This window comes from Schistocerca cancellata, chromosome 3 (genome assembly GCF_023864275.1).
Source record: "Schistocerca cancellata isolate TAMUIC-IGC-003103 chromosome 3, iqSchCanc2.1, whole genome shotgun sequence".
Taxonomy (NCBI): Eukaryota; Metazoa; Arthropoda; class Insecta; order Orthoptera; family Acrididae; genus Schistocerca; species Schistocerca cancellata.
Genome location: NC_064628.1, coordinates 329,091,433 through 329,116,365, shown reverse-complemented (window position 1 = coordinate 329,116,365; position 24,933 = coordinate 329,091,433). Strand labels below are relative to the sequence as shown.

The window sequence follows — 24,933 nt, the reverse complement described above, 5'->3', positions numbered from 1 at the left end:
TGCCTGCGCATTGAGCGAGCTTTTCAACATTCTCGCACTCTCCTCGCACAAACCGTTAGTTCTGGATTGCTACATCTCAGTGCTGGCTTAGTGTTAATCTGTCAACTTCTCCTGGTGTACCATCATGGATCTACCTGAACTGTTTGCTTCCGTACAGTGCCGAGAAAGTGTCATTATCTCTTTCATTTTTAAGTTTGAATATTACACTGTTCCTCTTTACACATTGCATACTGTAGCAGCTTTTCAATTGGAAGTGCTTTCTTGAACATCTATTTGTCTGTTCAGAACTCCCCGTAGACCATACAAACGTTTTGCTACAAGCTCTTCTGGAATGTCAATAGCTGTATTAGTTAGAATGGTTATAAATGTTTCATATTCACAGATTAATCATGGCTGTATTCACTAGATCCCAATAATTTCAAGTGTGATGATCCAGTTTGTCAGAACTGTTTTGAAAACTTGCTCAAGGGGATCTTATTAACTGGTGCTCTTTGATTTTCCTTATACTTAAAAAAGTTTGGAGATCAAGTCCTGAGATACCACTTCCCTAAAGCAGTATGACACAGTTCCCAAAAAATCTTTAAAAAATGTCATTGAAGATTAGAAGGATTCTGAGTGCTGTTACGTATAAAACATTTGCCTCATGTTTAAAGAATGACTGATAGCTAACTGCGTAGTGTGCAAGTCATTTGTGCATGAGGTTCTTGTGAGAAAAAACTTTTTTTTCTTTCAGTTGTAAATTTTACATCTGTTATCAAATGAAAATGTTAATTAACAAATAGGGATGGGTAATTTTAGCTAAGAATGACTTTTTATTTTTTAATTACTAATTACATAAAAATAAATTAAAATTTCATACAGACATGTGAAGCACATTGTTGTTAAATGAAGCAAGTTATATGCCTCAGTTATACTTGCCAATCTCCAGAAATTAAAAATTATTTTATTTTTGCCTTTTTGTATCAAATGTATGATTCAGTTTTTGTTAATTAAAATTTCCATTTGCTAAGAAATTGATTGATAAATTAAAGTAAAAGCAGATGTTAGTAGCAAGAATAGATTCAAGAATCTCTCGATTGCAAGAGTTGAATGCTGCAAACTCAGCTACCTCGAATTCTTTCAATACATTACAAATGTTTTGTGGTATAGCTTTCAGAAATCGTCTAGTCTTCAAAAACATTATTATTATTATTATTATTATTATTATTATTATTATTATTATTATTTCTTTACTTTCTCAGACGTTAAGTCTGGTTAAAAATGGAAAGAGACGTGGACCTTGATCAAGCGTCACTTCCTTTTAACTGTACGGTATATGTTATATTGCATTTAGGAACTTTCGGGTAATTGAACATGTTTCAATAATTACAGATTTTTGTAATTGTATATATAAGTTTGGATGTTGCTGTATTGCATTGATGTACTGGTGGATATTGTGTGGTATGACTCCTGTAGTTGATAGTATAATTGGTATAATGTCAACTTTATCCTGATGCCACATGTCCTTGACTTCCTCAGCCAGTTGGATGTATTTTTCAATTTTTTCTCCTGTTTTCTTTTGTATATTTGTTGTATTGGGTATGGATATTTCGATTAGTTGTGTTAATTTCTTCTTTTTATTGGTGAGTATGATGTCAGGGGTTGTTATGTGGTGGTGTTTTATCTGTTATAATGGTTCTGTTCCAGTATAATTTGTATTCATCATTCTCCAGTACATTTTGTGGTGTGTACTTGTATGTGGGAACGTGTTGTTTTATAAGTTTATGTTGTAAGGCAAATTGTTGATGTATTATTTTTGCTACATTGTCATGTCTTCTGGGGTATTCTGTATTTGCTAGTATTGTACATCCACTTGTGATGTGATCTACTGTTTCTATTTGTTGTTTGCAAAGTCTGCATTTATCTGTTGTGGTGTTGGGATCTTTAATAATATGCTTGCTGTAACATCTGGTGTTTATTGTTTGATCCTGTATTGCAATCATGAATCCTTCCGTCTCACTGTATATATTGCCTTTTCTTAGCCATGTGTTGGATGCGTCTTGATCGATGTGTGGCTGTGTTAGATGATACGGGTGCTTGCCATGTAGTGTTTTCTTTTTCCAATTTACTTTCTTCGTATCTGTTGATGTTATGTGATCTAAAGGGTTGTAGAAGTGGTTATGAAATTGCACTGGTGTAGCCGATGTATTTATATGAGTGATTGCTCTGTGTATTTTGCTAGTTTCTGCTCGTTCTAGAAAGAATTTTCTTAAATTGTCTACCTGTCCATAATGTAGGTTTTTTATGTCGATGAATCCCCTTCCTCCTTCCTTTCTGCTTAATGTGAATCTTTCAGTTGCTGAATGTATGTGATGTATTCTATATTTGTGGCATTGTGATCGTGTAAGTGTATTGAGTGCTTCTAGGTCTGTGTTACTCCATTTCACTGCTCCAAATGAGTAGGTCAATATTGGTATAGCATAAGTATTTATAGCTTTTGTCTTGTTTCTTGCTGTCAATTCTGTTTTCAGTATTTTTGTTAGTCTTTGTCTATATTTTTCTTTTAGTTCTTCTTTAATATTTGTATTATCTATTCCTATTTTTTGTCTGTATCCTAGATATTTATAGGCATCTGTTTTTTCCATCGCTTCTATGGAGTCACTGTGGTTATTCAATATGTAATCTTCTTGTTTAGTGTGTTTTCCCTTGACTGTGCTATTTTTCTTACATTTGTCTGTTCCAAAAGCCATATTTATATCATTGCTGAATACTTCTGTTATCTTTAGTAATTGGTTGAGTTGTTGCTGCCAGTAGTTTTAGATCATCCATGTATAGCAAATGTGTGATTTTGGGTGGGTATGTTCCAGTAATATTGTATCCATAATTTGTATTATTTAGCATGTTGGATAGTGGGTTCAGAGCAAGGCAGAACCAGAAAGGACTTAATGAGTCTCCTTGGTATATTCCACGCTTAATCTGTATTGGCTGTGATGTGATACTATTTGAATTTGTTTGGATATTAAGTGTGGTTTTCCAATTTTTCATTACTATGTTTAGGAACTGTATCAATTTAGGATCTACTTTGCATATTTCCAATATTTGTAGTAGCCATGAGTGGGGTACACTATCAAAAGCTTTTCGGTAATCAATATATGCGTAGTGTAGCGACCTTTGTTTAGTTTTAGCTTGATATGTCACCTCTGCATCTATTATCAGTTGCTCTTTACATCCTCGTGCTTCTTTGCAACAGCCTTTTTGTTCTTTATTTATAATTTTGTTCTGTGTTGTATGTGTCATTAATTTCTGTGTAATTACTGAAGTTAATATTTTGTATATTGTTGGTAGGCATGTTATGGGGTGATACTTAGCTGGGTTTGCTGTGTCTGCTTGATCTTTAGGTTTCAGATAAGTTATTCCATGTGTAAGTGTATTAGGGAATGTGTATGGGTTTGCAATGTAACTGTTAAATAATTTACCCTAGTTACTCGAATGTAAGCTGCACTTTTTTTCTGGTTTTTGTAATCCAGAAAACTGCCTCCGGCTTAGAATCGAGTGCAAAGTAAGCGGGAGTTCTGAAAAATGTTGGTAGGTGCCGCCACAACTAACTTCTGCCGTCGAATATATGTAGCGCTACACAGGCTTGCTTTGCAGGCACAAAGATAAAGACTGGCGCTAAAACCTCTGCATCAGTAAATAAATTTTAAAAAAAAGGTGGAAGATGAGATTTTTTTCTCTGCCCCGAGTTTCAACCACTGCATTTTCATACATTATCCAACGAAGTAAATACAAATTCCGTATTGTTCATCTTTGAATGTAGCAGCATTTCATTGTACTACGAAAATCCGACTGGCAAGACTGTTTGGGGTATTTGTCAATGTGGCCAACTCTACATTCTGAATTTTTCCCTACCTGTGAGAAGATATGGTTGCTAATAGGAACTTTCATGAATTGTGAATCACATGCAGTATTATCTTCACCATAAGAATAATACGAATATAAACATTTTGCCATGTATTCTTTCATGTTTGCTGCTATCTCATTACATCCTGTCAGCCTAATAAACTACGAAACTAGAGTGAGACAACAGCAATCGCGGAAGAATATACATATCATGTCATGTTTATATTCGTATTATTCTTATGCCTAATAGTGATACGGTCAGAAATGAAAGACGGCAATTGACTAGATTTTTAAATCTAAGATGACTCTAATTTTTGTGCAGAATGTTAAGTACTAAAGAGGCGTCTGCAAAGATTTTCAAACGGAGAAAAATCATCGCTAAACTCTCGTTCAGAGCATCTTCTATCATACTCAATCTATTATTTGGTTCTTGTTGATGATTATCAAAGAAAGCAGCAGTGTAAGTAACAACAAATAGTAGTCTCTTGCCATTGTTTCGGTAATGAGACAATTCCTCTCTCTCTCTCTCTCTCTCTCTCTCTCTCTCTCTCTCTCTCTCTCTCTCTCTTTTTTTTCCATCGTAAGCGGCGGCAGCGCGGACAAAAGCAAGACAGCTGCGAGCAGCGACAGGCTGTAAACACTCATTGTCAGAATGCGACAAACAATGCATGACACAGTACAGTAATGCATTTTCAGCTTAGAGTGACGTAAACACCTATAACAAAGAGAATGTCACTTATGAGATCAAAGAAAAATAAGCAATCAATTCAAACCAGACGAAGCACGTGGAAAAGGAAGGGTACCCGTATAAATACGGATGGAGCGGCTGACGCATAGTAATGGCTACCTGGTAAAGCTTAACCGCTAAGCTTACAACTCGAACCAGACTACTGTAGCTGTATCGTCATTCATTCGAACTAAATTGTGTCTCTTATTAAAATGGACCAACTTTGTTTCGATTTGGAGGTGCGGCCTGAAACGTTTCTCTCCCCTTGAATTTCGAGTCTCAAATTCCAGGTGCGACTTAGATTCAGGAAATTTTTTTTCCTTGATTTCGAGTCTAGTTTTTCAGGTGCGGCTTAGATTCGAGTAAATACGGTAGTTAGATGTGAATGTGTTGAGGTGAACTTCTTTAGCCAGAAATTTGCTATTTTATCTTTTCCAGGGGCTTTCCAATTGTGCATAGAATTAATTGCTTGGGTGACTTCATGTTGCAATATTATCACTTCAGGCATTTGTGGTATCATCTTGTATGTGTCTGTTTCTGCTTGTATCCACCGTGCATGCCTGTTATGTTGTACAGGGTTTGACCATATGTTGCTCCAGAAGTGTTCCATATCTGTTATGTTTGGTGGATTGTCTATTTTAATGTGTGTGTTATCTATTGTCTGGTAAAATTTCTTTTGGTTTGTGTTGAATGTTTGGTTTTGTTTCCTTCTATTTTCACTTTTTTTGTATCTTCTAAGTCGTTTGGCCAATGCTTGTAATTTCTGCTTCTTTTCATCTAATTGCTGTATCGCTTCTTGTTGTGAGATTTTACCTAACCTTTTTCGTTTTTTTTCTGACATTTCATTTCTTATAAATTGTGTTTGCTGTCTGATGTCTTTTCTCAGTTTTTCTATTCTGATCTGTAGCCTGTGTTGCCATGCTGGTTTTGTGGGTTTCTTCTGTGTGTTGGTTGGTTCTGTTCTCTGCCTAGTGTGTATATTTAGTGTAGTGAGTGCTCCTATATAAACCAGTAGTTGTAACTCTTCCATAGTTGGTTTTCATTTATTTTGTTGTGTATGATTTTGTTGATAGTTGTTATTGTTGTTTCGACTTGTGGGTTATTTGGCGGTTCAAATCTTATATCTCTAGCAGGAAACAAAGGGTGTTATTAGGAAAGAGACATGTATCAAGCTATCAGGCATCATCCAACTGGGAACTAATTACATGTGGGGTCCCACAAGATTCCATTTTGGGGCCCTTAGTTTTTCTTGTGTATATCAATGACCTTTCATCAGTAACATTACCAGATGCCAAGTTCGTTTTGTTTACCGATGATACAAACATTGCAATAAATAGCAAATCAAGTGTAGTCTTAGAAAGATCAGCCAATAAAATATTTGTGGACATTAATCACTGGTTCCTAGCCAATTCTTTGTCACTAAACTTTGAAAAAACACACTACATGCAGTTCAGAACTTGTAAGGGGTGCCCCAAGAGTATATGTCTAACATATGATGACAAGAAGATAGAAGAAGTGGACAGTGTTAAATTCTTGGGATTACAGCTTGATAATAAATTCAACTGGGAGGAGCACACCACAGAACTGCTGAAGCGACTTAGCAAATCTCTGTTTGCAATGCGAATTTTGTCAGACATAGGGGATATAAAAATGAAAAAGCTGGCATACTATGCTTACTTTCATTCCATAATGTCATATGGGATTATTTTTTGGGGTAATTCATCAAGCCAAGCTAAAGTTTTCCGGGCACAAAAAACGTGCAGTAAGAGTTATATGTGGTGTGAACTCAAGAACATCCTGCAGAAGCCTGTTTAGGGAACTAGGGATACTAACTACTGCTTCCCAATATATTTATTCCTTAATGAAATTTGTCATTAAAAATATATCACTTTTTCAAACCAACAGCTCAATTCATGGAATCAATACTAGAAATAAGAATAATCTTCACAAGGATTGAAAGTCACTTAGTCTTGTACAAAAAGGTGTGCATTATTCAGGAACACACGTTTTCAATAACTTGCCAGCAGCCACAAAAAGCTTAACAACCAATGAAATTCAGTTTAAGAGAAGCCTAAAGGATTTATTGGTGGCCAACTCCTTCTACTCCATTGATGAATTTCTTAGTAAAACCAACTGATTTGTATATAAGTACAACATAACTTCTGCACCATTTCAGTGCAGTAATGTGTTCATTGTAAATAAGTATTACAGTAGTTGTATTACATGTTTATTACCTTATAAATAAATAAAAAACTTTTTTATTTTAAATTCAGTGCATTAGTATTTGTAAAATGACTCTTAGTGTTCATTAAAAAATGACGATCATTCCACTTGGGACCTGTGGAATGGTACATTAGCTTACTTGTTTTAGTTGTAAATATTTGTCATGTATTGTTGTTTTTCTGACATGTTCCACATCCTGGAGGACGACCTCACTACGGATCAATTGGAATTAAAGTAAATCTAATCTAATCTAATCTATGCAAGAATGGTCTAATGTCTGTATTTGTGTCTTTGTATTCTATATATGTCAGCTGAAATTTTTCTTCTATATCTAACATGTGTGTCACTTTGTGTTCTACTTGTGCTTGTTCTGGTGGCTGTCTTAAGATTTTGTTTTCCTCTGATTGTTTAATTGATGCATGTTGTTCTTTGTTTGTTTGCTCTGGGATGTTTAAGCCCATTACTGTATTTTCTTCTTCTTCTGATTGCACATTATTTTGTTCCAGTATTTGTTGTACTTGTTGTTTGATGTGTTCTAATTCTGACTGGGGTATCCTGTTATTTTTGATTATTACACGGATCTGATCAGCTAGTCGTCGTCCTGTTAAAAATTTTAATTCTGGGTATCTGGTAATAAATGTTGTGTATACTTGTGATCTGTATCCAGTTGTGTTGGTTCCTAGGTTTGTTGCTTGGTAATAACAGAACATGAGGTGTCTGTTAACTTCATCTGACCATCTCATCCTCTGTCTTTGTTTTCCTTCTAGGGTGGTTGCAGGAAGCATATCCTGCAAAGCACCTCTATTTGGATTTAAATCATTTTCCAGTTGGCTAGCAGTGTCGTTACCATTGTGGGCGGGCATAGGGTTCAAGCGGCGTTCCCGACCATGATGGCGCTTGTCCGAGGCTTCTTTAGTTCTGTCCTGAACCAACTAATCACACTAAACAGGGGTTAGCCCTATTAGTGGTTTGTCCTTTTCGTCGCCTTTTACGACTGGCAGAACATACTGGAGGCCTATTCTTTTCCTGGGCCTCCACAGGATTATTATTATTATTATTATTATTATTATTATTATTATTACTACTACTACTACTACTACTACTACTACTACTATTATATTGTTGTGCTGTACTGGTTTATGAAATTGACGTCCTGACACTGACCTACAAATGTTATAAGTAGAAGAAAACTGAAGCAGGCTGGTCTGTAAGGTCCCATTATTAGTTTATTATGTGCTCTAAAAATGTTCCTTCAGCTGTTGCTACATATTCTTTTTCATAATATTTAATTCGTTTCCATTGTGTATAAAGTGTGAATTATGCATTTAGATAGGAAAATAACTAAGGAATGGTAAATTTTTTTCTTTAAATAATATTTTTCTGATGGTATTGACTGCAGCATTTTGTAGTAATGATTTATTAGTAATGGAAGTATGTAACATTTTGCTCAGCTATCTTTGCTAGGATGTCTTAACTATGTATGCATGTCAAGAATCTTTTTTTATCTCCCGTATAACAGCACATTTGTGTATGTGTGTTTGTGGGGAGGGGAAAGGGGGGGGGGTGAGAGAGAGAGAAGAGAATATCATGTAAAATAGCATTTGCTTCCAAGACAGAATTCATTTACTAGTTAAGTAGTTGTATTGCAGTCTAAGTTAAATCATTCTGTAAATTGTCGAAATAAGTATATTATTCTGTTTCCATTTTGAACAGGAGTTAATGGATGAGCATGCACAAGGGATCATGATGCGCATACTGGCCAAGGTTTTTTCTGCCGTGGACTACCTCAAAGACAATATAACCAAGGAACAGTTACTGCCACTTCTGTCTGTTTTAGGAACAGTTGTCTTCATTGTGATTGGAGGGTACATAATGACATATCTTGTGTAAGTAGTGAAAAATTAATATATACAATACAACAACGGAACAGTTACTGCCACTTCTGTCCTTTTTAGGAACAGTTGTCTTCATTGTGATTGGAGGGTACATAATGACGTATCTTGTGTAAATTGTGAAAAATTAATTGAACTTGGAAAGATATTGAGAAGAGACTACTAACTAATAGCAAGAGCGAATCATTAATATGCACTAATTAGGTATTAATTACACAAATCGATAATAAATTGCTATCAGGCGGGAGAACATTGCAAACTGTCAAAGTTGCAAATGTTCATGGGTGATAAACTTTTACAGTTTATGTAAGAAGTTAAAGTATACTGCCTGCTTCTATGGCAGAAGGGTGTGCCTGCCTTGGCTATCACACTGAGTCCTTCAGTTCAGTTTCTATACTACCAAATATTTGTTCTTTGTAAAATGACTGAGATGTGGTACATTCAGCCTTGTGAGGAGAATTGAGTAAGTACTTTAAGGAACAGTACTGATTCTGTTTTGGGAAGCCCACCATTAACTGCTGAGAGAAAGAGAGAGAGAGAGAGAGAGAGAGAGAGAGAGAGAGAGAGAGAGATATGTGCTAACCAATACACATCAGTACTGATATCCATTGATGCCATTTGCTAAGGATGACACATGGGCCAGCAGCAGATGGACCACCAGAGCTAATCATGTGGCTTTTAATGTACACTGTGTTCCCACCCTACTCCATTTTTGTCACTTTTATTGTGTTTGTTATTTGTATTTATTTTAAAGCTTTTATCCTGTTGTAATTAGTGTTTTGTGAAACACAGTTACCATCTGCTTCAGAAGTGTAAGTGGTTTTTGTTTTCTTAGAATTTTATGTGGTTCCATATATCTTCCTTCACTATTTCTCATTCTCTTAAGTTCACAGGGACAAGAGGTAGCCATAAAATTGTAATTATTACCTTGAAAAAATCAAGCTCCGACCATGAGACTTGGTGATGGTATCAGTCCTTCTTGACATATTCACCCTTCTATATGAGACATTTTTCCCAAGGGTGGATTACTTGGCAGACACATTTTAGCTCTTCAGGAAACATTCTGCTTCAAAAATAACCTTGTCATCATTCTGAAAATGACCCGCCTTGCAATGTTTTCTTCATCACAGGAAAGAGGAAGAAGTCAGTGGGCGTTTTGTCAGCAGATATGAGAGGGTGAGGCTATGGCAGTCCCAAATAACAAACATAACTTTGCCCATTGCTGGTTAGCTCATTGCTTTTTCAGCCATAGTGAATCCACATAGAATGAATGCGGCTTTTTCCTTATTTTTGGGAACCTTAAAGGGCCATTATTTTACAAGCATAGATAAGACTAAAATAAATTACTTAGATAGCTAAAAACTATCTCAAATATTGAGGTCCAGAAGTGTTTCAGGGACTGGAAATTTTCTTCACTGAGACTGTTGTTTATTTGTTTTCACTACTGGTTTTGGTTTCTGAAGTCATTGACTAGTCAGTATCTTTTAAATTTACCAGTTGTGTGAACTGGCAGTGTCTTCACAGTCAGCATCCCAGTTCCTAATGATTAACAAACTCTTCTAGGTGTTTTAACAGTTTTACCTTTATTTTGTGCGTATAAGATGGGAAATAAGTACGTGTACAATGTTGACCATAGAATTATTTTTGGATGCTGGTGTAAGTGTATAATATCCAATAGAAACTATTTCAAAAGGAATAACATTAATGTAGGTGGTTAAATAAAACTCTTTCAAAAAAAAAAAAGAAAAGAAAAGAAAAAAAAACATGTCCCATTATAAGAGCTCTGTACCTCACCCTGGAAAACCAGAACCCGTATAGGATCACTTTGTCTGTCTGTCTGTCTCTCTGTCCATCTGACTGTTAAAAACCCATTTTCTCAGGAACGTGTAGACATATCAAGTTGAAATTTATCACACATACTTTGGTCTTTGGCCCCTTGGTGGCATAAAAAACTGTAGCTTCAAAGTCAATGCAATCAAAGACACAGCCATTTATGTCCCATATTTTAATACTCACAAACTCACTCATCAATACCTATAATCTACATCCTGTTGCCAACAACCATGAAATTTGGCAAGAAGCAATGACGTACAGTACAACTAAAGGAAAAACTCCAAAAATTGTTAATTTCTAACTACATCACATGGAAAAAAAATATGAAAAGGATAGTTGCTACTCACTATATAGCGGAGATGCTGAGTCGCAGATAGGCACAACAAAAAGACTATCATACTGTAAGTTTTCGGCCCACAAGGTCTTTGTCAAAAGAGAGAGAGAGAGAGACTACAAACAGCAGTGCAGGATGGGAGAGGTAACAGGGTGGGCGGGGGGGGGGGGGGGGAGGGAGTCTGGCATGGCGAGGGTGAGAGACACTAAAGTGCTACTACTGCGGGAGCTTGCAGGGACAAGGCGGAAAGGGGGTGGATGCGTGCAGTCAGGAGGTCAGACGGTGGACGGGGAAGAGAGGGTGGGGGGTAGTGGAAAAGGAGAGTAGTAAGAAGACTGGGTGTGTTGGTGGAATAAAGGGCTGTGTAGTGCTGGAATGGGAACAGGGAAGAAGCTAGATGGGTAAGGACAATGACAAACGAAGGGAAGGAGGGTTAGGGGAACGTGCGACATATTGCAGGAAGGGTTCCCATCTGTGTAATTCAGAAAAGCTGGTTTGGTGGGAAGGATCCAGATGTCACAGGTTGTGAAGCAGTCAGTGAAATGAAGAACGTCATGTTGGACAGCGTGATCAGCAATGGGGTGGTCCAGTTGTTTTTTGGTCACAGTTTGTCAGTGGCCATTCATGCAGACAGACAGCTTTTTGGTTGTCGTGCCCACATAGTACAAAATGTAAATATCCCACAGTGTATGAGTCATACTCGCACCTCTCCAGCTTCTCTCTCTCTCTCTCTCTCTCTCTCTCTCTCTCTCTCTCTCTCTCTTTTTTTTTTTTTTTTTTTTTTTTTTTTTTTTTTTTTTTTTTTTTTTTGCTGGAACTCAGTATATGCGTTAACTTTTAGCACTCTTGGTGGTTTATTTTAATCTCATCTATGCGTGTAAAGTGATAGTTCTTTTTTTGGGGGGGTGGGGAGGGGGACAGAAAGAAGTCCCTTGGAACCATGTCTGTAGATTGTCTGCTAAGGCATCATTACAGTATTGTTTTGGCCAAAAATTAACAAGCAAATAATGAAGTGTGAGCAGGCACATTATGTGGTGCAAAGACTATGAATTTTTTGCCACAAGTGTAGGTAGTGTTTTCCACACTGCATCATGCAAACTGTGTTGAATTTTTAAGTAATGCTCCTTATTGTTCATTCGACCCTCTGATAAGAACTTGTGGTGCACTGTGCTGTTAAAGTCGAAGAACACAGTGAGCATAACCTTTGTATGTGACCACACTGGAGCTTTCCTCAGTCATTGTCATCTGGAATGCTTCTGCTGGGACAACTGAGCTTTACTTACAGGATAATATCTGTAAACCCATGTTTCATGACCTTTAATGACGCAGTTAATTTGTTTCACAACATTGTTGACTTCATCTAGTGACTCCCAAGTATTTGTCGCTGTGTTTGTTCAAAATGCAACAAAAATTTTGGAACAAAGCTTGCTTTCGCGGGTCCACACCCACCTGAAAAGATTTCAAGGCATGAAACCCTTCATATGCCAGCATCGTCAGCAAATTCCACGATTGTGATTCGGTGATCCTTTATAATTATTTCTTTCACTTTTTCTGCAATTGCATCGGTTGACAATGTCCTGGGGAATCCCCGGCACTTGTCTGCACGGCGTTTGAAATGCTTATGCCACTCTTAAACCAGTGTTTTCCTCATCAAAAGCAATATTTAACATTTGTAATATCTTGTTTTGCTTACTCCAATCTTGTATCAAAAATTCTCTGGTTCATTTTCATATAAAATAAATAATCATCTAACCTCTTTGACAGCTGAGAACAAACTAAAAATCTGATATGGATAACACTATAGACATTCTTTCCAGCCACATTTACCAGTACAAAACTGGAAAAAAGTGCAAATGATATGAAGGCAACACGCTAAATTAAAAAATTCCCATTACTTTTTAACACACGTGATATGCTCTACAAGGCACTGTACGTGGAAGGTGGAGGATACATCAAACCATTATTGATTTTCTGTCCTATTTTGTTAACATGTTGACAGAGGTGAAATTGACTGTCTATGTGGTTCTAATCTCTTTAGTCCTGTTCTCATGATCACTACATGAGATATGTGATGGTCGCAGCAGAATGATCATACAGGCTTCCTTGGATATAGGTTCTCTGAATTTACTAAGTAGGGTTTCTGAAGAATTAAGCCTCCTGCCTTCCAAAGCTTCCCATTTATTTTACTCTCTCTTACACTTTGATATGGTCTGTGCCAAACTTACACAATATTAGCAGTATGCATCTAAATTTTTTCAACATCTGTTGTCAAGCCTACCTCATAAAACTCTTAAATGCTGAAGCAGTAATCTAGGATTGGTTGCACTTGTGCCTTGTGAAGAATTTCCTTTATGTACACACTGCTCTTTCCCAGAACTCTTTCAATAAATCTAAAGTCTTCCATTAAATTTCCTAGTACCGTAAAACTTTCTCACAATGGAATTGTATGGGACTAAAATAACTTTCTAAATCAGGCAAGTTTCTTGATTACATAAAACACACTAGGCTAAATAAAATTTGTCAAGTGCCATGCACAAAATTATGATTTTGTAATTATGCACATATTTACATACCTTTAATCCTGTACAGTAGATGTTCACTTACTATTACACTAATTGACACACAATACGACATGTCTGCTGCATTTTTGCTGTAACTTTAAATTTGTGTAATGTTGTACATACATACTGTCCCTGTGTTTATTTGCTTTACATTTCACATTTTTTTGCCACATATCAGAGAGGGAAATATGTTTGAATTTCCTATTCAAAATTGTTTTTTTCTGTGCAACATTTTGCACAGAATTTATGTGCACTGCAAATTGCATAGATCGTTAATGTAGACAATAGTTCCTTCATGCATCAGTTTTTCTAGGGACATCATTTTGCTCCTCTTCTTCTTCCTTTGTTTCATCATCATCATCATCAATTGCTTAAGTAAAAGTGGAGTGAGTTGACAGTCATCATTCAAGATGTATTCATCGGGACTGCTTGAATTGTTTTGCGTTTGAATTAATTCAGAAGTGGCTGTTGCATTTTCTTGAGTTTCAGTGAGTACAGAAGCGTCTTGTTCACCACCTCCAAACCCCGCTTTGATGAAGCACTTGGTGACGGTTTTGGGCTTTATATCCATTACTGCCAAGCCAATCCAGTTTACTGCATCCAGGACAGAAACTGACTGTGCAAGAGCAAATGCACTTTTGGCATCTTCAACACTAAGAATAAGAGACTGCATCAGTAATAGGTTGGTTGATTCGGCGGGAACCAAGTCAGTTTCATGTTTGATATCTTAATTTCAGGGTGATAGGTTGCGTTGCCTAGGAAAAAGAGAGCTTGGTGATGTCCTTTCTTCATTTTGTCATTGAAAGAGCGCAGCCATTCTTCCATAAAACCACTCACCATTCATGCCATTTTATTGCTTCGCCTTGTGACTGGAACATTACTGATGTCAGAACATTACTGGTATCTATGTTTTATGCAACACCAAGGTTTTGCCACCTCTCCAATAATCAGTGGCTTCTCCATTTCAGCTAATATGTTCCCATGAAGCAGTCTAATGAGTCTTACCTATGACATTTTCCCATTGATGCACTTCTCTCCTCATGTTAGAGATTTTGAAGGCAGAATGTGGAAAAACAGTGCCATTTCATCAACATTGCACAAGTCTTTTGGGTGATAATTCACAGTTACATTGTGCAGTATTGTCGTCAGTTCTGTTGCTACACTTCCCTGCATATACTTAGCTTTTCCACAAGCTTCATTCCACACGACGTGTCTAATTTTCAAACTTCCAATCATCCTGTGGATGCCTTAAATTCCATATTCCCACGCTCTTAAGCGACTTCAGTCTCACTCTGCGACATGCGTCCACACAGAGGCATGTCTTTTGCTCATGCACTTAAAAACTGTTCCCATACTGTCTCATCAGTTTCTTCAGTTCCCATCATCTTTGTCCTTCTTTTTGTTTGCCCATTGTCTTTCATCAATCCATCCCATGTCATATCTCATATCCTTATTTCTTAATGTTTCATAAATTTGTGTGCTACCGCATTTGAAAACACAACGTTGTGTCGTGCCGGCGAGTTTGTCTTTCTACTTGCCTTTATTACCGTAATCTTTTCATTAAGTGTTAGCAACTTACTTTTTTTTGACATCATATTGTCACTTAAAGTGCTACAAATCAACTGAAACTGGCATAAAATAATGCAGGTAGTGCATTTCTTTGAAAAGCTTGACCTTACGGGGTAAAACCATTGTTTAGCAGGACATCAATCACATCTTTTCACATAACAGCATTGTCAGGGCTCTACAATATTAATGTTAAAAATAGTATTCTTGCATAGACATGAATAACTAAGATATACCGTAATACAGTAGCGTTGTATAAGCTTTTTTCTGCAATCAAGTCTTAAAATTTGCATTCCATTTCTGCATTAGGCACGTTCCACTTTATACAAAAAATTGGTCTATAAAAGTGTTCTGAGTGCCTCAGGAGTGAAATACTTGTACGGCTAGATCAGATTTCTGAATTACCGTATTTACTCGAATCTAAGCTGCACTTTTTTCTGGTTTTTGTAATCCAAAAAAACACCTGCAGCTTAGAATCGAGTGCAAAGTAAGCATTAGTTCTGAAAAATGTTGGTAGGTGCCGTCACAACTAACTTCTGCCATCGAGTAGGGCTACACAGGCACGCTTTGCAGGCACAAAGATAAATACTGGTGCCAAAATCTCTGCATAAGTAAATAAATCAAAAGAAAATGTAGAAGAATGTAAACATTTTGCCATGTATTCTTTCATGTTTGCTGCTATCTCATTACATCCTGTCAGCCTAATAAACTACGAAACTAGAGTGAGACAACAGCAAACGCGGAAGAATATACATATCACGTCATGTTTATATTCGTATTATTCTTATGCTGAATAGTGATACAGTCAGAAATGAAGCACGGCAACTGACTAGATTTTTAAATCTAAGATGACTGATTCCTGTGCAGAATGTAATGTATTAAAGAGGCGTCTGCAATGATTTTCAAATGGAGAAAAATTTTCACTAAACTCTCGTTCAGAACATCTTCTATCATACGCAGTTTATTATTTGGTTCTTTTTGATCATTATCAAAGAAAGCAGCAGTGTAAGTAACAACAAATAGCAGTCTCTTGCCATTGTTTCACTAATGAGACAATTCCTCTATTTTTTTATATTGTAAACCACGGTATCACGCACCAAAGCAAGCCATGCCGTGAGCAGCGACAGGTTGTAAACGCTCATTATCAGAATGCAACAAACAATGCATGACATAGTACAATAATGCATTTTGTTCTTAGAGTGACGTAAACACGTATAACAAAGAGAACATCACTTATCAGATCAAAGCAAAATAAGCAATCGATTCAAACCAGACGAAGCACATGAAAAAGGAAGAGTACCCATATAAATACAGACGGAGGGCCTGACACATAGCAATGGCTACTTGGTAAAGCATAACTGTTAAGCTTATGACTCAAACCAAACTACTGTAGCTGTATCTTCATCTGTTCTACCTAAATTGTGTCTCTTGTTACAATGGACCAACTTTGTTTCAATTTGGAAGTGCGGTCTAAAACTTTTCTTTCCCCTTGAATTTCGAGTCTCAAATTTTAGGTGCAGCTTATCGTATTTACTCGAATCTAAGCCGCACTTTTTTTCCGGTTTTTGTAATCCAAAAAACCGCCTGCGGCTTAGAATCGAGTGCAAAGTAAGCGGAAGTTCTGAAAAATGTTGGTAGGTGCCGCCACAGCTAACTTCTGCCGTTGAATATATGTAGCGCTACACAGGCTTGCTTTGCAGGCACAAAGATAAATACTGGCGCCAAAACCTCTGCGTCAGTAAAAAAAAAAAAAAAAAAAAAAAAAGGTGGAAGACGAGCTTTTTTCTCTGCCCTGAGTTTCGACCACTGCATTTTCATACTTTATCCAACGAAGTAAATACAAATTCCGTATTGTTTATCTCCGAATGTAGCAGCCTTTCAATGTACTATTAAAATCCGACTGGCAAGACTGTTTGGGATGTGTGTCAATATGGTCAACTCTACGTTTTGAATTTTTTCCTACCTGTGGGAAGAGATGGTTGCTAATAGGAACTTTCATGAATTGTGAATCACATGCAGTATTCTCTTCACCATAAGAATAATACGAATGTAAACATTTTGCCATGTATTCCTACGTGCTTCCTGCTATCTCATTTAAATCCTGTCTTCCTAATAAACTACGAAACTAGAGTGACACAACAGCAAACGCGGAAGAATATTTATATATCATGTCATGTTAATATTCTTATTATTCCTATGCTGAATAGTGATACAGTCAGAAATGAAGCACGGCAACTGACTAGATTTTTAAACCTAAGATGACTCAAATTTCTGTGCAGAATGTCTGCAAAAATTTACAAATGGAGAAAAATCATCGCTTAATGTTCGTTCAGAACATCTATCATATGCAGTCTATTATGTGGTTCTTGTTGATCATTATCAAAGAAAGCGGCAGTGTAAGTAACAACAAATAGCAGTCTCTTGCCATTGTTTCGCTGATGAGATGATTCCTCTCTCTTTTTTAAAATTGTAAGTGGCGGTAGCGTGCACAAAAGCAGGCCATGCCGCGAGCGGTGTCAGGCCGTAAACACGCATTATCAAAATGCGACAAACAATGCAGGGCACAGTACAATAATGCATTTTGAGCTTAGAGTGACGGAAACACCTATAACAAAGAGAACGGCACTTATCAGATCAAAGAAAAATAAGCAATCAATTCAAACCAGATGAAGCATGTGAAAAAGGCTCTCTAGTATAAATACGGACGGAGTGCCTGACGCATAGCAGTGACTACATGGTAAAGCTGAACTGCTAAGTTTACCACACGCACCAAATTACTGTAGCTGTATCATCATTCATTCGACCTAAATTGTCTCATATTACAATGGACCAACTTTGTTTTGGTTTGGAGGTGCGGTCTAAAACGTTTCTTCCCCTTGAATTTCGAATCTCAAATTTCAGGTGCGGCTTAGGTTCGGGAAATTTTTTTTTTTTCCCTAGATTTAGAGTCTCATTTTTCAGGTGCGGCTTAGATTCGAGTGCGCCTTAGATTCGGGTAAATACAGTAGATTGGGGAATATCTCCCCTCTCCCCTTGATTTTGAGTATTGAGTATCATTTTTCAGGTGCAGCTTAAGATTCGAGTAAATGCGGTATATACATTCTGCATTGATCAAGTATTACTGTACTAATTTCATGTAATTAACCCATTTCGTGCCACGTCTTAGTATTACCCATAACTACTTGCACAATGTGACATGCTCAAGATGTTTTATAATTGTGTACTTTTGGATTATTTCTCTGTATTATGGGCGTTACCTTCCATTTATCCACATTTGAAGGGAAGGGTTAGATCACCATGATCTAGGAATATTGTCTGTTACAACGAATCAAAATGTCCTGTTTCCCAAGTTATTAAATAAAAGTCATCAGCAGACAAAGACTGCCGATTGAAGGAATTACCCCCAGTTCTACCAACAGCCTTGCAAGGAGGGAGGAGAAGCGTTAAGAGATCCTTTCACCCTTAGGGTGGGAATTTGCCCCTAAAATGCAGAAGAATTGCCACTGATCATTGGCTTGAGGATTCAAAAGGCAGCGGAAGTGCCTGCATCAAAGACATGTAATGTTTATCCGCATTACATGTGGCCTGTAATTGAAAAAGTGTCACGATGATCTTTCCACATACAAATGGTTATGGATTAGTAGCCCTATTCAGATCACCATTGGGGGGACTGCCAACGAGAGGTAACCATTAGAAAAAGATTGTGTAACCAATCACAGGGTAATATTCTACAAATATAGGTTCGGAATGTCAGAAGTATGAATGTAGTAGAGAAGCTAGAACACCTGAAAATGGAAATGCAAAGATTCAGTCTAGGTGGTGGTGGGGGATTTGAAATGAAATAGAAAGAAGATAAGGTTTTCAAGCTATAAAAATGTAGGGTAATATCAGCAGCAGCAGAAAATAGTGTGATAGGAGTAGGATGCATTATGAGTGGACTCTAGATGACTGGAAAGCCGTGGACTGGTCAGATGAGTCCCGATTTCACTTTGTAATGGTGATGGTAGGGTTCAAGTGTGACACAGACTCCATGAAGCCATGGACCCAAATTGTCAACAAGGCACTGTGTATGTTGGTGGTGGCTCCATAATGGTGTGTGCTGTTGCCACATGGAATGAACTGGGGCGACTGTTCCAACTGAACGGATCATTGACTGGAAATGATTATGATCAGCTATTTGGAGACCATCTGCAGCCATTCATGGGCATCATGTTTCCAAATAACAGTGGAATTTTTATGGACGATAATGCACCATGTCACTGGGCCACTATTGTTTGTGAATGGTTTGAAGGAAAATTGGAGCAAATGATTTGGTCATCCAGATTGCCCAACATGAATCCCATTAAAAGTTTATGGGACATAAGCAAGAAGTCAGTTCGTGCACAAAATACTGCACCGGCCGCACTTTTGCAATTATGAAGAGCTATAGTGGCAGCATGGTTTGGTATTTTGCAGGAGACTTCCAGTGAGTTGCTTACTCTATGCCACATAAAGTTGCTGCACTATGCGGGGCTAAAGGAGGTCCGAGACAATATTAGAAGGTATCCAATGACTTTTGTCACCTCAGCGTCCAGAAAATGGAAAAGAAAACTGGAGATCAGTTAGATAAGTCAGTTTGGCTTTAGGAAAGATGTTGCTCATGGTAATGGAAACACGATTTAAGATCAGGATATGTCACAGGATTTGTTGATGTGGAAAACACTTTCAGTGACATAAAATGCCTTAAGATATTTGAAATTCCCAGAAAAATTATTATAATCTGTTGGGAAAGATGGATAATATACAACATATTCAAGAACTGAGAAGAAACAATAATTGTGGAAAACCAAGAACAAAGTACTCATATTAAAGATGATGCAGATTTTTTGCCTCTGTACTTCAAAGAAGCATTGACAGAATAAATGAGAGAGGTTCAGGAATGGGATTAAAATTCAGGATGAAAGGTTATCAGTGATATGAGTTCTTGATGACATTGCTATCCTCATTGAAGTTGTGGAAGAATTACAGGACTTGTTGAATGAAATGAACAGTCTAATGAGCATACACTATGGACTGAGAGTAAACTGAAGAAAGATGAAAGTATCAGAAATGAGGTTAGCGATAAACTGAACACCAAAATTGGGGACTGTGAAGTAGATGAAGTAAAGGAATTCTGCTATCTTCAAACCAAAAAACCGGGGGAGGGGGGGGGGGGGGGCAGATTAGCACACATAAAGAGAGATTCCTGGCCAAAAGTCTCTTCGTATCAAACATCTACTTAAATTTGAGCAAAAAATTTCTGAGAATGTACATTTTGAGAACAGCATTGTATGATGGTGAACCATAGGTTTCGGGGAAACCAGAAAAGAAGAGAATCGAAGCATTTGAGGTATAGTGCTGCAGAAGGATGTTGAAGATTAGGTGGACCGATAAAATAAGAAATCAAGTGGTTCACTATAGAACCAGAAGGAATATATAGAAAACATTGACAATAAGAAGAGATAGGATGATAATACGTGCATTAAGACATGAAGGAGTAGCATCCATAGTACTTGAGGGAACTGTGGAGGGGAGGACAGAGATTGATGATGTTGGGTGCAAGTGAGTGCTACTCTGTGATGAAGAGGCTGGCACAGGAGAAGAGTTCATGGCATGACAAATCTCTGCCAGAAAACTGATGTTATACCCCCCAACCCCACCCAAATTAAGAAACCGGGACGTTAGAGAGAGAGAGAGAGAGAGAGAGAGAGAGAGAGAGAGAGAGAGAGAGAGAGTGAAAAGTTTCTGTCGATAACAGCATTATCATCAAACCATCTTATAGTGCTACTGGTCCTGTCTGATAAATTGTGTTGTATGTTAGAGATCCAATTATGCTGACTTGGGACATACCTGATCTTATTTTCATTTTTGTATTTGCCGTCCAATGTAATGCACTGGATTCTGCCAGTTAAATATTTATCAAACCAGTCATGTATGTGAAGATACTCCTTACAATCATACCTTGGTTGGTAGTAGTTGATGATTTGATAGAGAGATAAGTGCCTTTGGATTTCTAGATAGATACAATATAACTGTTCAACTTAAAACGTAACTATCCCAGCTCATCAAATCATTTAAAACTTAACCAGGTCAAGAAGCACAGATCTAACGTCAAATCTAACGTAACTTCTCGTATGAGCTCCATTCATCAAATCTTAATGCAGCAGTCCCATCAATTCAGGTTTAACATAGTATAGCTGATCGCACCTTTTTTTACATTTTTGGAGGTGATAACTTCGCTGCAGAAAGTCTTGGGTCACTACCAGACATACACCAATTAATCTGTTAACAACACTTCTTTATTACACACATATATACAACAACTGACTGTTACAACTTACCAGGAACCGGAACACACCAGATAGTACTCCAACCTCATTCCCTCTGCCCTCCTCAAAGGCTTTCTACAAGATGTATTTATACATCCTTTAGCAATTATGTTCTTTGACATTATTAGGTTACTTCATGTTTGATGTTACAATTGCAATAAGTTAAACCAGCAAAAATTGACATTCAGAGTTTTAGTAGAAATTAAATCAAGTACAGTGATAATGCATATTTCCAAAATTAACAAAGTCTTTTACAAGTGCTATTTTGAAATATACATACAGTTAACAATTAAGTTCTTATTATTCAGTCCAGAACATTCTCAAATAGCTTTACGTAATTTAATTAATTGTGCAATTTTAAGAAACAATTTTGAACTGTTAAAATTTCTACAACATCAAAATACAGTTCAAACATTCAAAATGATATTTTACAACATTTGATGGCTAAAATGCGGAATAATTACATACATCACAAAATCTTTAAATTGTGTGACAAAGAATTAATGAATCGTTCTTCTAACATTATTTATGATACAAATTGTCTTTCTGAATCAGGTTATGTCTCCAGTTTAAGAGAATATTCTCTAGTTTTCGTAATAAGTGGACATAGCACTGAATTTCTCTATAGAATGTTCCAGAAACATTAATTAAGAGTTTAATTGCAGATTTTTAGTTGATGATTTCTGTAAGAATATGTTGTCCTGACTTTCAAAGATACATAAATATTAAACTTTTTGAAAATTAATGGTTTACACAGTTACTTTGCGTTATGGCAACAATGAATTTTACTAATCGAACTACAATTACAAAACTGAGTGATGATGGTTCCTAACATTTATACACTATTAACACTGACTCCAGAACTTGTTCTTTTCGTCAAAACATCCCAAAATTCATATCAAAGTGATAATAATGACCTATCCCAACTGTACATTACTTTACCTGATAGAGATCATACACTGATTGGTCTGTGACACAGTTTAACATTTTTGTTACAACTGTTTCACACTGTTGCACTAAGTGTCCTTATATGTTACCCACATCTGATTTAGCGTGTATTGCTTACTACGAAACCTGCTGTATCTGGCACTCCAAATGACCCAACACAGTCTGTTTCGTTTCACAACCCCCCCCTGTCATGGAAGGGATGATGTCCCTACTTTAGAAACCCAAACAAACAATATATATATATATCTAAAAAGAAAGATGATGAAACTTACCAAACAAAAGCGCTGGCAGGTCGATAGACACACAAACAAACACCAACATACACACAAAATTCTAGCTTTCGCAACCAATGGTTGCCTCGTCAGGAAAGAGGGAAGGAGAGGGAAAGACAAAAGGATTTGGGTTTTAAGGGAGAGGGTAAGGAGTCATTCCAATCCCGGGAGCGGAAAGACTTACCTTAGGTGGAAAAAAGGACAGGTATACACTCGCGCGCACACACACACATATCCATCCTCATATACACAGACACAAGCAGACATTTGTAAAGGCAAAGAGTTTGGGCCCAAACTCTTTGCCTTTACAAATGTCTGCTTGTGTCTGTGTATATGAGGATGGATATGTGTGTGTGTGCGAGTGTATACCTGTCCTTTTTTCCCCCTAAGGTAAGTCTTTCCGCTCCCGGGATTGGAATGACTCCTTACCCTCTCCCTTAAAACCCACATCCTTTTGTCTTTCCCTCTCCTTCCCTCTTTCCTGACCAAGCAACCGTTTGTTGCGAAAGCTTGAATTTTGCGTGTATGTTTGTGTTGGTTTGTGTGTCTATCGACCTGCCAGCGCTTTTGTTTGGTAAGTCTCATCATCTTTGTTTTTAGATATATTTTTCCCACGTGGAATGTTTCCCTCTATTATATATATATAATTTTTTTTTTTAAACATATCTTTGGTGTCGTCTTTTCTTGAGGGTTGGTGTCTTCTTTCTTAAAGATTGGTACACCCATTGGTACACCTTAGTGGCACACTTCAGTTTTCAGTCCCTATCTGATACTTGGCGTGGCTTTCTTGTACACTGCTGGCTACTATAGGCTGCAATAGCACAGTCCACAATGAGTACACGGTATACTGTGGTCAATTCCAGTTAGGAATAAGTGAAGGAGGGCTCAATACTTTTGTGGACAAGTGTCGGGTACAAAACTGGTTCACAGATATTTTTACATGTAATTGCAGAAGGTTCTAATTATTCTAAAAAATTTGTTGAAAAGTAAGATTAATTTAAAAAAAAAAAAATCTTAACGCTAAGAGAGGATAGATTGACAGTTGGAGAAAATTGATTATACAAGGTTACAGAATAAGAGTAAGATGCAATGACAGAATACAAAAATGAAACCTGGCAATTGCACAGTTAGGGGACCCAGTGTTCGCCAAACACTTAACATACCAAGGATGCGTGCTCCCCCGAGGAACAAATACATACAGCATAACATAGTATACACTATATCCTGGGAAAATTACAGCATGAAAGTATTTAAAATTTCTATGAACATCTATTATAAAATATTTTCGTACATTTTGTTTTATACAATTTCAGTTTGGTTACATTTCGTAGGCCAAACAGTCTCCCAGAACTTGGGTAGACAGTAAGCGTTCGGATGTGGGTTGTCCTGAATTCTGAAAGGTCCAGTTTACATGTCAAAAAACTTTTTTGATTCCCCACTGATGGCTTTAGATTTCCCTTGTGTTTTAATAGGGACTAAGTCACCAATTTTAAATTGTGTAGGGTTCAATCTTTTTTCATGTCTACATTTCCTTATGTCACATTGAGATTTCATGGTTTTTCTTACAATTTACACTATCTCTATTGAGTACTTAATGGTTTGAAGACTGGGAAATCAATGAAATCACTAATTGGATGTGGTGGTTTGCTATTATACTGTATTTCATAAAGTGATAAACTTGTTTAGGAATGATGCAGGCAGTTTATAACATCTTCAAATTTCTCAACATAGTCAATCCAACTAGCATGATTAGTATTATAGTATGTACTAAAGAATCGCCCGATTTCTCTCGTGTATCTCTCCGAAGGGTTTCCCAGTGGGTGATAGGCTGAAATAAGAATGTGGTTTATCCTTTCATCTTCAATAAAAGCTTTCCATGGTCCAGAAATGAATTAAGTGGCATTATCCGATAAAATTTTCGGAGGTTTTCCTACCCTGCCAAAATAGTCCCCTCTGATTTTTGAAATAATGCTTGTACTTTTTGCTTTCCGAAGAGGTTATAACATAATGAATTTTGAAGAAACATCAACCATAACAAAGATGTACCAATAGTCTCCTTTGGTCTCGGGTGACGCTCCATATAAGTCACAGTGAGTAACTCGTGTTGTTCTTTTAGAAATATGTTCTGTATCAATCCTCTACAAGTTTGATTGGATACTTTTACTCTTTGGCACATGTCACAAGCTGTCAAAATTTTTTCTAACTCTCCTAGCTATATTGTTAAAGTATACATTCTCTTGGATTTTCTGGATACACTTTTGAATTCCACAATGGCCAAAACTTTCATGAATGTATTTGATGAGTACATCAATGTATTGATCAAGCCAACATAATTACCATACATCACTATC

General features: G+C 37.0%; 1 protein-coding gene across 1 annotated transcript in view; it reads left to right on the top strand.

Moving 5' to 3' along the window:
• LOC126175025 (dnaJ homolog subfamily C member 16) overlaps positions 1-24,933 on the top strand; it is a 163,180-nt gene that overhangs the window by 89,184 nt on the left and 49,063 nt on the right. The window contains exon 9 of the mRNA XM_049921526.1: positions 8,543-8,715. Within this exon, the coding sequence (XP_049777483.1) occupies positions 8,543-8,715 (173 nt within the window). The remainder of the gene's footprint in view (positions 1-8,542; positions 8,716-24,933) is intronic.